Source organism: Brassica rapa, chromosome A10 (genome assembly GCF_000309985.2).
Source record: "Brassica rapa cultivar Chiifu-401-42 chromosome A10, CAAS_Brap_v3.01, whole genome shotgun sequence".
NCBI classification, from domain to species: domain Eukaryota; kingdom Viridiplantae; phylum Streptophyta; class Magnoliopsida; order Brassicales; family Brassicaceae; genus Brassica; species Brassica rapa.
This window is the reverse complement of record NC_024804.2, coordinates 15,875,155-15,894,227: the sequence shown is the minus strand read 5'-3', so window position 1 is coordinate 15,894,227 and position 19,073 is coordinate 15,875,155. Positions and strand designations below refer to the sequence as shown.

Genomic DNA, 19,073 nt, shown 5'->3' with positions numbered 1-19,073 from the left:
ATAAAATAATTTCAATAAACTTTATTTAATAAGATGATTCAAGGTAGTATAGTGTTTATGGTATATATAATTAATTAGCAAAACTAAAAGTACAGACAATGAATACATGGAATACAATGATTTTTAATAATATAAATTGATTTATTTCTTTAAAAAATATATTCCAAAATTAATTATTACAATTAGAATTACAGATAATACAAAATCTGTTGTAAGATAATTTTACTTATATAAATTTATTTGCATATATCTGTATATAGAATAAAATATTCTAATATATAGAGTGTTATCAGTCAACCAAAAAAAATTGAAAAAAAATATTTCTTTCTATTTATTATAATGACCAGAAACCAAAATTACAGAAAACAAAGTTTTTGTAATAAAATTATTCCAGCTATACTAATTTATCTCTTTTATACATATTTATAGTTAATAATTAAATCACATAAAACAAATAAATTGTTGAATAGAAAAAAATAAGAATTTATTTTCCTAATCAATGAAATAGGATTAGTTTCCTATAAATAATTGATACTAACAACACTTAGTTGGCTCCAACTGTACCCGCCAAATAATATAATAAAATACTACTCCCTCTGTTTTTTAAAGATGAATGTTCTAGGATTTTCACACTTATTAAGAAACCATATTAAAACTTAGTTATCAATGCATAGTTTTTTGTAACTTTATATTTCCTATATTTTTAAACCAATAGGATTAAAAGAAATGTAATTAATATTTTTGAAACACACAATTTTTCATTATTAATTGACAAAATATGCTTTGAAAACATGAAAAATACATCTTTTAGAAACAAAATATTTTCCTAGAACATCCATCTTTAAAAAACAGAGGGAGTATAAAATTGATTTTTAAAATTTTTATTAATATTTATACTGTAAAATTTGAAAAGAAAATTTTTTAAATTAATAAAATACTATAGTTTAATATTATTAATTTGTTGAATTTTACTGTAGATTATTTTCCTAATCTATGTATATTTTCGGATTGGTACCAAAGATTTTCATTCCTTACATATTAGATATGTGTCATGCATTTATTCAGAAACACCAATGACCAAATTAATATTATTCATTTTCTTCCTAATGTAGATATATTTGTTTCCTTACAAATTATAAATTTGGTCAATGATCTTTCTAATATGCAAAGAATTTGACCAAATTTATAATACATAAGGAAATAAATATATCTAGATTAGGAATTGAGAATGAATAATAACAATCTGGTCAATGGTATTTCCGAATAAATGCGTGACACATATTTAATATTTAAAAAGACCATTGACCAAATTGATACTATCCGTTCTCATTCCTTAATCTAGGTATATTTGTTTCCTTATAAATTATAAATTTGGTCAATGATCTTTCTAATATGCAAGGAATTTGACCAAATTTATAATATATAAGGAAACACATATATCTGGATTAGGAAGTGAGAATGAATAATAACAATTCAGTCAATGGTCTTTCTGAATAAATGCGTGATACATATCTAACATTCATAAAGACAATTGACCAAATTGATATTATTCATTCTCACTTCCTAATCTAGATATATTTGTTTCCTTACAAACTATAAATTTGGTCAATGGTCTTTCTAATATGCAAGGAATTTGACCAAATTTATAATATACTAGTATAAATTCCGTGCTATGCACGGACATTATTATTTTATACATATTTTAATTATATAGAATATATATAATTTACTGTGAAAATAAATTTTATTTTGAAATTCGCGTGTTTTAAATATTCTCTTATATGTTTTAGAGAAGCATTATTATTTTTATAAATGTTTCAAAATCATTATAGGAAAATTAAGAGAAAACATTAAAATATCAACTTTACTTGTAGATAATCCGTACCTGTTTTAAATCTTCTCTGTATATTTATTTTTTTCACTTTCAGTGCTGTACTTTTTGACTTAAATATTTCAATGATTCTAAAGCTTTTGTTTCTGAAAAAAATCTACAAAAGCTTACGTTAATCCAAAAATAATATAAGCATGCAAAAATAAGAAATACCAACCTGATGTTAGTTTTTAATCGTCTAGAAGTAGACATGAGTCTCTTAAGCCTCATTTTTACCTTCTTGTTATCACCATATTTTCTCTTTTTCTCTTGTGATGCTTCTCAAGCTGATCTGAGGTTTTTAATAAGTGTGTGTTTTTAACGTGAGCTTATTATTTTTCTTTTCTTGAATTACCACCACGACAACAAATAATCTTATGTTCGAAAAATGAAAATTAATTTAGTCCATTTTAAAAACAGAATTGACCTAATTTATTAGGTATACCTTTTACTGCAGAAAGTACATAAATTTTGCTAATATCTAGAAGAACAAAAGAATAAAACAAAATTATAATACGTTAGTGGAAAAAAGTTCATAAAAAACATGAAGCAAATTACGATTTGAGTCATAAAAAATCCAGACGTGTTTAGTTTCACTAACCAGAATTTTAACTTTCTTCTATCAACGCAGGAAGCGTTTACCAACAAAAAAAAAACTTTGCAGGAAGCTTTACCATAGAAAATGTGTGCTTTCTTTTCTCTTCTTCGGTGAAAAAATCCTTAAAGGCTATTGTTGCGAAGATGTCTAGTAAATAAGACTACAGAAGAATGACATGTACGATCTTCAGAAGTTAAAAACTGAATTTTCATCACTTTGAGAAAAAAAGAGAGATTAATTGGAGCCACTGCAAATAATTTAGGAAAATGCATGCAGAGATGAATTTATAGAATTGTTGAGTCAAATTTTCTATCGGAAAAATTTAACTGTTCAAAGATCGTGAGGAGATCATGGTTACTGTGAGAAATTTTAGGGGATTTTAATTTATATCAAAAATAAATAAAGAAAATTAATAAGCTGAACTGTTTTTACGTTTTTCAATTTTTATTTTGCTTTTATTTTTTCAAAAAAAATTATATAACAAATGCCATGTGTCAAATTTTTATTGGCCAAGTGACTTGTGCTTTAGTATATAAAGGATAAGGAAACAAATATATATAGATTAGGAAGTGAGAATGAATAATACCAAATTGGTCAATGGTCTTACTGAATAAATGCATGACACATATCTAATATTCAGAAAGACCATTGACCAAATTGATATTATTCATTATCACTTCCTAATCTAGATATATTTGTTTCCTTATAAATTATAAATTTGGTCAATGATCTTTCTAATATGCAAGGAATTTGACCAACTTTATAATACATAAGGAAATAAATATATCTAGATTAGGAATTAAGAATGAATAATAACAATCTGGTCAATGGTCTTTCCGAATAAATGCGTGACACATATCTAACATTCAAAAAGATCATTGACCAAATTGATACTATTTATTCCCACTTCCTAATCTAGATATATTTGTTTCCTTACCGATTATAAATTTGGTCAATGATCTCTCTAATGTGCAAGGAATTTGACCAAATTTATAATATATAAAGAAACAAATATATCCGGATTAGGAAGTGAGAATGAATAATAAGAATTTAGTCAATGATCTTTCTGAATAAATGCGTGACACATATCTAATATTCATAAAGACCATTGACCAAACTGATATTATTCATTCTCACTTTCTAATCTTGATATATTTGTTTCCTTACAAATTATAAATTTGGTTAATTGTCCTTCTAATAAGCAAGGAATTTGACCAAATTTATAATATATAAGGAAACAAATATATCTAGATTAGGAAGTGAGATTGAATAATAACATTTTGGTCAATGGTTTTTCTGAATAAATGCGTGAAACATATCTAATATTCAGAAAAAACATTGACCAAATTGATATTATTCATTGTTATCATTGACCAAATGCATGACACATATCTAATATGTAAGGAATGAAATTTTTTTGGTACCAATCCAAAAATATACATGGATTAAGAAAATAATCTACAGTAAAAATTCAATAAATTAATAATATTGAAACTATGGTATTTTATTAATTTAATTTTTAGAAACTAAATTTTATATTATTTTATTATTTTATTTGGCGTATATAAAATATGTTTCATATAATTAATGGGTTGTTTTGGATATAATATTACCAATATTAAAAAAATATATTGAAATGTTAAAAATAAATGAATTTCATTGTGAGTATAAATAAATAATATAATTTTTGTTTGTGCTTATATAAACTATATACATATATACACATAAGATTTTCTATTAAAATATTTTACTATTATTTTATCGATTCATGTATACATGTCCAAATAAAAATATAAAATATTTATTATTTTATCGTGTTTAATATTTTACCGTGTATTAATTTATGAATAAAATAAATCAATTTTAAATAAGAAATTAAAATATTTTTTTTTAAGAAAAGCCGAGGACAGTATCCTTCAACTTAACTCATATAAGATGATAAGACTTTGTGGTTCAAGAAAATTACATTTTCTAAAGTTTTATCAAAATCTCAATTCAAAATTATTCATATAAAAATACTCTAGTTTGGCACATTGACTATATGTAAATGTCATAATATGCTCGTCTAATGAGGATTTAACAAAAACGATCAGTAAAATATGAACAATAGAGGAACAAATAATCCATATGGACCTAATCATATACAGTAGTACACCTGTATAGTTTGAACAATACATTAAGGATACTAAATACCTGACACAAATCAATTCGATAAGATCACGCATTATCCTATTAGACACTAATTTTCTTTTCAGTCTATTACATTTAGTTAACTAATACGATTTTTGCCACAACTTATTTTAACTTTTATATTTTGATTAGTCACAACTAATTTTAAAATTTTATATATGTAAAAACCCTTCTTATATAATAAAATTTTAGATATCAATATTTTTGTCGATCATACGAGTAAACATGACCACGTAATTGAAAGTGATCTGCTGCAGTGATATTTATAAAAATAATGCTTCTCTATTTCTATAATATTTTTATATAATTAAATATTAAAATCTAAGAGAATATAAAAACTAGATTGAAAGAAAATTTTACCAATGTTTCCGAGAACGAGATGTATAGATGAGCCGAATTCAAAGATATGAGAAATATCGTATGTGCATGCCAAAAAGATAGAACCAGTTTATATTCATGACGATATTTTTTTCTATTCTATAATTTTGTGTGTGTATATATAGGATAATCCGAACGTTCTAGAATTACAAAATTTGACCTAAATATATTTCTTACTTTATCGTATCTACAGATGTCATTCAAGCTGATCTATTATACTTTGGCCCAAATTCATATAAACTCGTAAATATCTGAGTCCAATCTAAAATTATGTTTATATTCTAAAGTTCAGCCCAATCCTAACAAAAATATTTTTTGGGCTCTTCGGTTTTTCTTTTTCAAAAAGCAAAACAGTATAAAAATAATTAAGTATAGAAACAAATAAAAACCAATCATTAGTATATTTTCATCAAAGATAATATAACTAGAAATCTTAATGATTATAGTGTTATTATCTTTTATCTAAAAAAATAACAGTATTCAATTTATAAGAAACATGGGCTACTTTCAAATTATAAAATATTTTTAGAATACTAATCAAATCTTCCTGAAAATAATTCTTAGGTTATATAACTAAATTTTTGTTTTACTAAGATTTTTGATTCATCCAAAAGAACTCAAATTGGTTGTCATACAAAATTTCGAAACCTCAGGTTGAGAGATGTATATAACATTTTTTGATAGATCAATAAAGTTTAAATTTCATCAAATTTTTTTTTTCGAAACCTCAAAATGTTTGGGCCTAGTTAAATTGCTAAGAACCATAATGTTTTTTCTTATAACCCAAACATTCATTCATTAACTTCTAATCAAAGGTAGTTGGGTCATTATGGTAAGCTCAGCAGACAAGTCCTGATTCGCCAACTTATTTTAACTTTTATATTTTGATTAGTCATAACTAATTTAAAATTTTATATATATGTAAAAAACTTTCATATATAATAAAATTTTAGATATCAATATTTTTGTCGACCATATGAGTAATAATGGCCACTGATCTGCTACAAAGCTACTCGTAAAAAAAATACTGATTCTCTATTCCTGTAATATTCTTTTATATAGTTTCTATATATTTTTTGAGAAGTCAGTTTCTTATGTTTCGTTCTTACGTTAACTCTCACGATGGTTTATTACACTGATACCATTAATGAATTAAAAATATTACATTTAAAATACTAGTTTTTAGTTTCCTTTTTAAAATTTTCCAAAAAGCATATACATATAATAAAAAGGATTTTTTTTTATAAAGTATCAAAAAAACAAAAATATATGTATATATAATACGATATCATAAAACAAAATTCACAAAATAATAATATTACATCTAAAAAGTATTTTTAAATAACATAAAATATATTTTTGAAATAATAAAATACTTTCTTTATATCTATATTTTCTTAAATGAAAATATCTCTATAATATTATTTGAGAAGTCAGTTTCCTACGTGTCGCGTTCACGTTAATTCTTAAAATGGTTATTTACAGCGATACCCTTAATAAATTTAAAAGATTGAATTTAAATACTATTTTTAATCATTTTAGTTCCCTTTTAACATTTTCCAAATAACACATATAAAAAAGGAAAAATTTTAAGTTAAAAAAAAAAAAAAAACGAAAATATCTGTATATATTTTTACATAGCAAAAATATACGTTCAAAGTAAAAATAATAATTTCTTTATATCTCTCAATATATAATAAATATATTTTCAAAGTAATAGAAATATTTTTTTTTATCTATCTATTTTCTTAGATGATTACATAAAATAATTAAATAACATAAATCGATATATGTGTAACTGACTAAAAATAGTTTATAATAATTATTATTAAAATGTTTTTTCATAATCTTTAGCTGATTATAATATCTTACAATTACAGAAAAAATACCTGTTTTAACTTATATAATATCACAAAAACAATCATAATTTTAGTGCTGATTTTAAGAGATATTAAAAATGAAACCTAAAATATTTTTTTTATGATAAGATAATTTTGATCAAAAGTTACAAAATCCTTACTGAATTTGTTTTCTTTATATTTAGTTTCTTTTTGATTTTGTAATTTATTTATGTCTGTGGAACTTAATATACTCATAATCAAAATACCCAAAAAAATCAGAATTCTTATTTTTAGGCATACAATTATTTAGAAGTTATAAAAATATTTTAATTATTGCAAATATTGATATTCGTTCATGAGCTTAAAAACATTATCAACTACACTTATGTATGTAGTTTCCTATTGATCATCCCTTTATTATCTAATATTTGTTTTTAAAATTAACATATAATTTGATTAATATTATGAAAATACATTCAAATTTAATCAAAAAATAAAAATAATTTGATTTGACTTAATTAAAACAAAAAAATAATTATACTTGAGTTTGAATTTGAAAGAATATATGTAACTCAATAGTTAATATACTCACAACATGAGCCACTAGACTAATCTAACTTATATCCAAAATCAAAAATTGAACTACAAAAATAAAAATAAATTTTATAATAAAAATTTATTTATTTTATACATATAAATTACAGTATGACTCAAAACATATTAATAAATAAAAATAAAATATTTACCAATTGTTACAATATAGTTATATATATGCATAAGACTTCAGAATATTATTGTTATATTCATTTATGTAATTTTGAATCAAACATTTCAGTTTATTTTTATTTTATTCTAAGCCCAATGTATAATATGTTATAAATAATCTTACTAAAATATTTTTAAATATCTAAGAAAATAACCAATCTAGATGCAAATAAGAATTTAATCAAAATTAACTATATTTTGGAATAAAACATTATAGTTGAATTCAGAGAAATAAATGCAATCTAATATACCAAAGTGATAAACAAATTGACCAAAAAAACAACCAAACTAGCTAGATATAACATATCAAAATCATATGTCTAATTAAACTAATATAATATTATTAATATTTATTATAAATATTTATATATATAATATATAATACATAATAAATATTATAAATATTTATATATATAATACATAATACATAATAAATATTATAAATATTTATATATATATAATACATAATATATATAATGCATAATTAATATTATAAAAAAAAATATATATATATATATAATATTATTAATACATATATATATATATATATATATATGTATATATATATATAAAATTATTTAAAACCAAAAGTAAATATCAATTAATTATAATATAGTAACTTTATAAAGATTTATACCCGTGCATGAGTACGGGAGAATCACCTAGCTAAATATTAAAATCTAAGAGAATATAAAAACTAAATTGACAGAAAATTTTACCAATGTTCCCGAGAACGAGATGTATAGATTCTCGAAAAAATTCAAAGGATTTACAAGAATATTTATCCGGAAAGAAAAAAGATTAGAAAAGATGAGTTGAATTCAAAGGTACGAAAAATCGTATGTGTATGCCAAAAAGATAGAATCAGTTTATATCCATGACAGTATTTTTTTCTCTATTTTATAAAAAAGTTGTGTATATATAGGATATGTCGAACGTTCTAGGATTACAAAATTTTACTAAAATATATTTCTTACTTTATCGTATCTGCAAATGTTATTCGAGCTGATCTATTTTACTTTGGCCAAAATTGATATAAACTCGTAAATATTTGAGTCCAGTCTAAAGTTATGTTTACGGTCTAAAGTTCAGCCCAATTCTAACAAAACAAAAAGATTGTTTGGACTCTTCAGCTTTTCTTTAAAAAAGAAAAGAAAAACAAGTATAAAAATAAGTATCAAAACAAATCAAAATCAGTCATTAGGATAATTTAATCAAAGATAATATAACTGGAAATCAAAATATGATCAAATAAATTTAAAAATCTAATATTATTAGTTGAGTTTAGACTAAAATTTGCTTTAACATTTCCGAAATTGTACTATACTTCACTATAAATGCTAAAAGTCTTATATATTAAAACAGAAGTCACAACCTTGATTCATGTGTGATTTAAAAATAAATAAACTTAATGGACCTATTCATAGAAAGTCATATTATATTTAATCTCTAATCTTATCATTTAAATTTTGGGTCTACCAAAATTTTTTATTGGGCTTACAAAAATTGGATTTAAACAATAGATGATCCATTAGATTTATAGATAATATAAATTATATATATATATAATTTAATGTTGTAATACTATACCTTCATATGTTAAATATTTAAATATTTGTCGATGTTAACTTTTAAAATTAAAAAAAAAATTTAGATAACAAAAATCATATTATCTAACAATGATTAATCTTTACTACCTTAAACCAATAAAAACAAATTTTAAACTATGTAGTTTATTTTAAAAATTAAACACAAACTAAATATTTAATTATTTATTCGATAATATAAATCTATGAAGCGAAAAGTTTAATTTTTTAAAAACTTTCTAAATTTGTAAAATGTTACAATATCTTTGAATATGACAATAAAACAATATTTTGCTAACATTTATATATATAGTTACGATTTTAATAATGAAATCATAATCCAAATATATATATATATATATATATATATATAGAAGAAGATATAAATACATGTGAAAGTTTGAAACAATCTATTCAATGAAAAAAAAAATATACCGTAAACTTATTATGTTTTAAAAATTGATAGACACATATTTATATACAAATACATGTGAAAGTTTGAAACAATCTATTCAATGAAAAAATATATTGTGAACTTATTATGTTTTAAAAATTGAAAGACACACATATCTTATAACATATACCAATTTAGAATTAAAAATAAAATATTTTTATAAAAATAAATAAAAACAAAAATACGTTCGGTTGCGCGGATCGAGATCTAGTTAGGTTTTAAAAATGATGAAAGTGTTTTTTTTAAATGATGATAGTGTTGTTATCTTTTATCTAGCAAAATAATAGTTTTCAATTTATAAGAAACATGGGCTACTTTCAAATTAGAGAATTTGTACTCCCTACACACCACTTTTCCCCTATTTGCACTCTATACCCTATATCCCTCCAATTTTCTTCCCCCAAACATTACCATTTTCCCCCATTCAATGATATCCCACCTTTGTTAGTATATTTAGCTAATTTACTCTTCAAATTATAAAATACTTTCAGAATACTAATCAAATCTTCCTAAAAATAATGCTTAGGCTAGATAACCTTCTTTTTTTTTTGGACAACAGGCTATATAACCTAAATTTTTGTTTTACTAAGACTTTCCACTCACCCAAAAAAAAAAAAAAAAATCAAATGTTAGTCCTACAAATTTTCGAAACCTCAAAATGTCTGGGCCAAGTTAAATTGCTAAGAACCTTATTTCAACACACATATTCATTCATTAACTTCTAATCAAAGGTAGTTGGGGTCATTATGGTAAGCTCAGCAGACAACCCTGTTTCGCCAACCTATCCGCTACACTGTTTCTCTCAAGCGAGATCCAGCCAAAAGAAATGAATTCAAAAGAAGATGCAATAGCATCAATGTCAGCAACAATGCCATAAAGCTTTGCAAAGGAGCAGTCAGAGTTAATCGCTTTGATAAGCTGAGAGGAGTCCGATTCACATCGGATCCTTGGATGGCCAAAGTCTCTGCATGTTAAGATTTCTGTCATGAGGGCTAGTCCTTCCGCCACAAGAGGAGAACTTACAAACCTTGTGAAAGAAGAGAAGGAAGTAGCTCAGATCTGATCTACGATAATCCAGCCTAAGCCTGCGACTTTCTCTGCCCCGTTCCAAGCTGCATCAGTCCTTACGAGTAAGGATTTAGTTTGAGATATCTATGTAGTCGGTACGCACCAGTTGGTTGTTATGTTTTCTGTTTGACTTGAAGCCCATTCCGAGGCTACTGCAACTGCCATAGTAATATGTTTTACATGTTCTTGAATGTAGCTTATTCCTGATTCAACTTACAACTTGGTATACTGTATATACGATATAGCATACTATGAATTGTATGAGTTCATTTTAAATATGCTTTCAGCCAAAGGAATACACAACTGACAAAAAAAACTAACGATATATAATGAAGTGCACTTTCTTTGTTTTTGCCGACTAAATTTTGATTTAAACTCTTGTAAACATAGAGCGCACTTTCTTTTGCTTATTGTTTTCTTTTTAAGATGAAGAACTAGTGAAATATATGACGCTGCATTAGGCTGACTCAATAATAGAGGCGAATCAAATAACATCACCTTTACAGTTAGTTCTTAGTTGGATAGTAATCATATCATAGATCGGTAAACAATATTACTACAAACATCAACCATGCACTACGCAGGATCTTATGTAGTAAATGATGAAATATGATAAATTAATCATATACCGTGTTGGCCAATACGCGTCATCTTCCGCGTTCCATCAATGTAAAAAAGTAACCAACGTTTGGTCTAAATACATGGACCAACCAATTCATGAGAAAGCATCTACTTAATAGTATAGATAGTCACAATTTAACAATGAATGTATTGTATTCCCAAAAGAATAAAAATGACTCTTTTCCTCGGATCCCATTCATCAATGACTTAGCAAGCATTGAATATTTAATATTTTCATCGTGTTTCTAAAAAAAATTCTTAAGAATTACTGGTAAGGAAACAAAATAATCAAATCTTGTTTTAACTTTTATAGAATCCATATGCTTTTCATGCGTTTTCCGCCTACATGATTCTAATTTTGATTTCGAAACACAAATCGAACTCAAAACAAAATTTCTCAAACTAGATATTGGGTGTACCAGTGAAAACGAAATTTCAGGCACTGTTCTGTTAATTCAAACAAAGTATAGGCCCTTGGAAGAAATTTTAGAAAAAGGAAACTTCCAAAAGTTTGTTAATTTCATAATACCCATGTAACCCACATGGTTAGTTGGTTACCATACAGTATCATTTTTGTTATTAATATAAAAAACCCATTAGGTGTTGTTCATTTCATTCCATTCATCACTTTCTCTCTTATCATCATCTGTTGTTATTCTCTCTCTCATCGCCGTGATGGTGCTCTCTCACGCCGTATCGGATTCGGACGTCTCCGTCCACTCCACATTCGCATCACGCTATGTCCGAACTTCACTTCCTAGGTAACATATAAAACAATCCTGATCATGTTATATATATATATATATATATATATATATATATATATATGTATGATCTGGACTATAATGAAAACGTAAATATCATCAGGTTCAAGATGCCCGAAAACTCGATTCCGAAAGAAGCAGCATATCAGATCATAAACGACGAGCTGATGCTTGACGGCAATCCAAGGCTAAACTTGGCCTCCTTCGTAACGACGTGGATGGAGCCTGAGTGTGATAAACTCATCATGTCCTCCATCAACAAGAACTACGTCGACATGGACGAGTACCCTGTCACCACCGAGCTCCAGGTATTGATTTGATCATATAATATACATGTCACGTCATGATCGTTTCAAAATCGAGGTTTAAACATAATTATGTCTCGATTTATATATGGAGAGAAATGATTATAGGATCTTGGGAGGTTTTATTTTTCAAACGACTTTTTGATATTATGTGGGGAGATATTATGGTATGTTTTGATTGATGTTTTGGATCTGTTCACACCATAATTAATGATTAGTATTTTTCATAAGATGCACTGTTATTAAATCTTGTTCTTATATGTATACCAACCACATGTGACATATTTCATGAAAAAAAATATGATGACATTTTTTATGGCTGTGATTATCAAATTTGGGACTATATTTTATTATTAACACTTCATCTTGGAAATACTAGCCATTTGTGTTAGGTAGTTGTGTTACTTTGAGGGTTTTCTTTTAATCTAAGATCTTGAATCGATATTTGATGCTAGTATTATAAGTTTGTAGCTGTATTAAGATGCTTAATTATTGAATATTGGTTCTAAATGTATACATATGCACCAACTATCTTGACTTTTTCTATGACCGTGTTTCATCAACTTTGGATTAATTTGGACTAAAGTAGTAACTAGTGGGAATAATGGCACCACTTTATTTCCGCAAATGCCAGCATTGTGTTCCTACTAATATTTAAATTGGCAGCCGGACAAAAAAATAAAGTTTAGTGTTATTTTCTGAACGGGCCATCACTGAAATACAAATTAGTTGATAGAAAACTGAAATTGTTCTTACAAATGGTTCGTGTTTTAAATTAATAATCTAAAGCCTATGACATAAAAAAATGTCTACGACATAGAAGATAGTAGGGTCAATAACCTGACCGTAATTATTTACATTATCAGATTAACACGATCTCATGTTCGTCAATAGAAAATTTATAATTATCATGACTGGTTGATCTCCACCACCTAAGTTTGAGTGTGTACTATACATGTCACGTTGCAATTCACTGAAATTATTATAGTTAAGCATCAATCTCGATGACAATAAGTCATTAGTCAAGTGGGTTTTCACTAATTAATCTATCTTTATTGTTTAAATATTTTAAAAACAGAACCGATGTGTGAACATGATTGCACATCTATTCAATGCTCCGCTAGGAGAGACAGAGACAGCCGTCGGAGTAGGGACCGTCGGATCATCTGAGGCCATAATGTTGGCCGGTTTGGCCTTCAAGCGTAAATGGCAGAACAAGCGTAAAGCTGAAGGCAAACCTTTTGATAAACCCAATATTGTCACCGGAGCCAATGTTCAAGTAATTAACGATCGCTAATTATAATTAAATTCGTACTTGTGATCAATATATTTTACAATAATGAATCAAAATGTTAGGTGTGCTGGGAGAAATTCGCTAGGTACTTTGAGGTTGAGCTTAAGGAAGTGAAACTAAGTGAAGGATATTATGTGATGGACCCGGAGAAAGCTGTTGAGATGGTCGATGAGAACACTATATGTGTTGCGGCCATTCTTGGTTCCACTCTTAATGGAGAGTTTGAAGATGTCAAACTCTTGAACGATCTCTTGGTCATAAAGAACAAAGAAACCGGGTAAATTAATATTGGTTTTCATACTAATGGATTGTATAAACCAATCCATGTGGATCATTCAACTAAAAATATGCGTCCATTTGCATGCTTTTAATAGATGGGACACACCAATCCATGTGGATGCAGCAAGTGGAGGATTCATAGCACCATTTTTGTATCCAGAATTGGAATGGGACTTTAGATTGCCGTTGGTGAAGAGTATAAATGTGAGTGGTCACAAGTATGGGCTTGTGTACGCAGGTATTGGTTGGGTAGTCTGGAGAAACAAAGAGGATTTGCCTGAGGAACTCATCTTTCATATCAATTATCTTGGTGCTGACCAACCCACATTTACACTCAATTTCTCCAAAGGTATATTGTATACATTCATTTTAATTATTTTTTCTTGCTAGTCATATTTTTTTTTTCAATTTTTACTCGCCATGATTTTAACAGACTAACATCAAGGTGATGGAAATTCACTTAAGCACGTCGTATTTGTTTCATTTTCATCACTTTTTTTGTTAATTTTCGTAAAGTAAAAGTAGTACATGATCATCATCAAAGTGATGGAGCTTGCCATTGAGGTCAAACTTTTTTCCATTTAAATAGGGAACATCATTTTTAATTTCCAGTACATGTCCTACTTTGAATAATGCATGGGTAGTATATGAACACATCAAAGTAGTGGAGGTACAGTTGTTTCCATTTTAAAATAGGGGAAAACGTAACTTAGACGTTGTTGTCGTATTCTCACTTAGGTTAAAGTTATAAAATTCTGGACATTTTCTTGATTGTAGCTTATTCCTTATTCAACGTACTTATTTACTCTCAATTTTTCTTTCTTTATTAAATTTCAATTCGTTTTATTGAATTTATATTCTTTGCTCAATAAACGCAGGTTCGAGTCAAGTCATAGCTCAATACTACCAACTTATCCGACTGGGCCACGAGGTGAGCCGGTCCTCAATTATTTAAAATGTTGTATTATTTGTATATCTAGATAAGAGTTAGAAAATAGTCAAAATACTTAGTAGTTGAAATTGTATTAAACAGGGCTATAGAAATGTGATGGAGAACTGCAGAGAGAATATGGTCGTGTTAAGGGAAGGACTTGAGAAGACAGGAAGGTTCAATATTGTATCAAAGGATGAGGGAGTGCCACTTGTCGCTTTCTCATTGAAAGATAGCAGTTCTCACACTGAGTTCGAGATCTCCGACATGCTTCGCAGGTAAAGATTTCAGAAACTCTTTGTTATCATCTAGAAGCTTTCATTGTGTTGATTCATGCATTTAAGGGTAAATAAGTAACTAGACCTTATTGATATTTACAAGATTATATATACATAAAATTGTATCGATGTATAGAAAAGCTAGGGTAATTGTCTAATTATTGTGGCGTCATACAATCCAATTCCCTTATATATATTTAATTATTTATGATGAAGATGTAGTTTTTTTTGGGTCAAACATAAAGATGTAGTTAATATATATATTTTATAATGTAGATACGGATGGATAGTGCCTGCATATACAATGCCTCCAAACGCACAACACATAACTGTTCTTCGAGTAGTCATCAGAGAAGATTTTTCAAGAACACTCGCAGAGAGACTTGTGATCGATATTGAGAAAGTAATGCGTGAGCTCGATGAGCTTCCTTCACGAATAATCCACAAGATTTCGCTAGGAGAGGAGAAGAGTGAAGTTAATGGTGATAACTTGATGGTGACGGTGAAGAAAAGCGATATGGAGAAGCAGAGAGAGGTCATCAACGGCTGGAAGAAGTTTGTTTCCGACAGGAAGAAGACAAATGGTATCTGTTAATTGAATATTAATGAATATGCTTGGACTGCTTTATTTAATAATGCGTTTGCATTGATTCGGAGATTTGAAGTTGTCTTTTCCTTTGTTGTTGTTGAACTAAGTTTTATTTGATGCTTGTCATATCTTTTGATATTATTGCAACATATTATGAACAAATTTCTGTGTGTTTTGTTACTTGTTCTTCAACCGTTGCATATAAGATTAGTAAATCTAGTGTCTTAATTGATCTTTATCCCGTAAGTTCGTAAGAGAACATAAAAAAAATTGGGTAATAGCTTTTTATTATGATAAAAATTTAGTACCATCTAATTTATAAAATTAATAAGTAAACTCTAAATTTAAATTGTATAGGGAAAAAATCAAAGTAAAGTTAAAATCCAAAGACGGTTTCTCAAAACAAACACAAAATTTTAAAACAAAGAAAAAAAAACTAAAACTCCCTAGGACATCAACACTTGAATAATTCTAACAAATAACTAAAATCACTGAGCCGGTGAAGGAGCCTGTGAAGGGGGCAGTAAAGGAGCATGTAAAGGAGCCTGTGAAGGAGCATGTAATGGAGCCTGTGAAGGAGCATGTAAAGGAGCCTGTGAAGAAGGAGCATGTGAAGGAGGAGGTGAAGTAGATCCAACAACGGTGGAGCAATGTAGCTTGACATAGCCGGTCAAGAAGGGGTCATGGAAAGATCCAAAGACGGTCTTCTCACAATCTTTGTTCATCTTCTTGATCGCGGCGCAACATTCCGATCCAATCACGGCTTTCCTGGTGAAGAAAGTCTCAGTGATATCATCAAAACATGTACCTACCTCCTTCTTGTCGGACAAGCATCTGGTGACTTCCTGTGGCAGATGGAACGGAGTTGGTCGGAAGTGGCCTGCAGGGAAGGCTTTTCCGGAGCCACGGAACGGCCAATGTGGCTTGGGGTGAAAGCGAGGTACGTGCCGCGACCGGAAGAGCTCTTGGTTAGTTGATGACTCTAGTTCTGTTGCTGTGACTTTGGATGTGACACAGCTTAAGAAGAGGATCATAGCAAGAACAAGTGAGACATTCTTCATTGTTCTTACTTTTTGAAGCTTTGAGTTTGCGAAACGAGAAGAAAAGTTTTGATGGTTATTGAGTGGTAAGGCGTTAGGGTTTATATAATAAATAGAATATCCATCTACATGCGGTGTTATGAATTTCTAGTAATGATTATCGGACTACGAAAAATATTATTTATTTTGATAAATATATGGACTGGTATATATATTAAAAGTATCACTATCTTAAGAAATAGCAAATATTTTTATGTATCCATGGTACCTTATTTTCTTTAAATTAAGAGTGTTTTAGTATATTTAAATAAGCTTGTATAAGGATTTTGATAAATACAAGAAAGATTTTAATTATTCGCTAAGTAATTTTTTTGAATATTCTAATACTATGATAATCATGTGTTTGGTCTATATAACTCTAACTAAATTGGTAAGGATTTCGATAAATACAAGAAAGATTTTTATGACTTTGGGCCATCGTTAGCTTTCCCCAAAACGTCGAAGGGTATATCACTATCAATTTTTTCTATTTTGATTTAATTTTTTTTTCATGTGTTAACTTAATGTATTTTCTCAAATATAATTCACAGATCTTTACTCGCATCCATACAGTAACATCAATAAATAATATTTTCTCTATTGAACTTATTAAATTATATTTTCTTCAAATATAAATTGTTCTTCATTTCTTACGTTGGCTAAAAGAAACATTCAAATAAGCATAAACCAATCAACAGTTCACAAAAAAAAGAGAGCATAAACCATGATAACAGTGCACAACATTAATAAGTAAAAGCACTGATATTATTATCTTATATATTAAAACAAAAGTCACAATCTTAATTTATATGTGTTTTTTTTTTAAAATGGACCTAATGTACATATTTCTAAAAACTCATGTTACATTTAATCTTTAATTTTATCATTTAAATTTTAGATCTACCAATTTTTTTTATTGGGCTATCAATAATTAAACTTAAACAATAGATGATCCACTGGATTTATATATAGCATAAACTAAATAGATATAATTTAATATTGTAATATTATACCTTCATATGTTAATTATTTAAATATTTATCGATGTTAACTTTTAAAATTATAAAGATTTTTTTAAATAACAAAAATCATATTATCTAACAATGATTAATCTTTACTACCTTAAACCAATGAAAACAAAATTTTAATTATATAATCTATTCTATTATTTGCGAAGTAAATTTTTGCAATGAAGCTCTCACGTTGAAAGTTAGAGTGGTTAATATCGTTTATACCATTAATGAATAAAATATATAAATAAATTAAAAAATAAATACGAAATTTTAATTGATTTTGATTAGAAAATTGATTATTATTAAGAATAGTAAGAATTATCCAAAATCTGAAAATATAATTTAAAAAAGAGATAACTTCTGTATATATTGTATTGTTATCTGAAAAAGTCTTTAAGTAAAAAGTTAAAAATATAAATTCTATAACTAAATATTAATTAAATAAAATTATTAATTATATAATTAAAAATAGAATATTGACTTATCCAAAATCTAAAAATAATTTCAAAAGATAATTTCTATATATATATTGTATGTTATCTGAAAAAGTATTTTAGCAAAACGTTAAAAACATAAATTATGTAATTAAATATCAATCAAACAATTTTTTTTTTAATTATATAATTTAAAACTATTATTTGCAAAGTAAATAATACTTTTTACTTTTTAATATTATTGAATGTGTTAATTATTTTTAATACATAGTAGATAAAATTAAAAAACATACATTACGATATGGACGTTATATTATCATCAAAACAATTTTTACCATATGTACCTCATCCTCTAATAATTTATAAAGTAGCAACGAATCTATGAGTTCAGCAAATTCGCAATTACCTACTTCAGAATTTTAAGTATATAAACAGTCAACAGTAGTGTGTTGAATATTATATTTATATAATTTAAAAGCCTTTACAAATTTTTATTTTTAATCATACACCAAAATTTTTATGAAAGTACATATCCATTCAGGTTCTCAACCACTTCAAATATCACAAACGCCAAAAAAATTTAATCAAGTGCACAAAAACTATAATATATTTAAAACTACAATAAATACATTAGTTAATGAAAAAACCTTTTTAAAAAATATTATGGATGCATACATAAATATTAAGAGAAATGTATAAAAGAAAATAAAAGTAACAATAACTTGAAGAACAAAAT

The 19,073-nt window shown here is 26.8% G+C and overlaps 2 protein-coding genes across 2 annotated transcripts; one reads left to right on the top strand and one right to left on the bottom strand.

Moving 5' to 3' along the window:
• Window positions 1-11,906: 11,906 nt before the first annotated feature.
• On the top strand, window positions 11,907-15,997 carry LOC103846253 (glutamate decarboxylase 1). Its single transcript, XM_009123148.3, has 8 exons — window positions 11,907-12,132; window positions 12,239-12,443; window positions 13,519-13,719; window positions 13,797-14,011; window positions 14,109-14,362; window positions 14,892-14,944; window positions 15,047-15,222; window positions 15,499-15,997. The coding sequence occupies exons 1-8, from the start codon at window positions 12,047-12,049 to the stop codon at window positions 15,815-15,817; spliced, it is 1,509 nt and encodes a 502-aa protein (XP_009121396.2). The 5' UTR covers window positions 11,907-12,046; the 3' UTR covers window positions 15,818-15,997.
• Window positions 15,919-18,076, bottom strand: LOC103846252. The gene has a single exon (XM_033282489.1). The coding sequence runs from the start codon at window positions 16,870-16,872 to the stop codon at window positions 16,300-16,302; it is 573 nt and encodes a 190-aa protein (XP_033138380.1). The 5' UTR covers window positions 16,873-18,076; the 3' UTR covers window positions 15,919-16,299.
• Window positions 18,077-19,073: the final 997 nt, after the last annotated feature.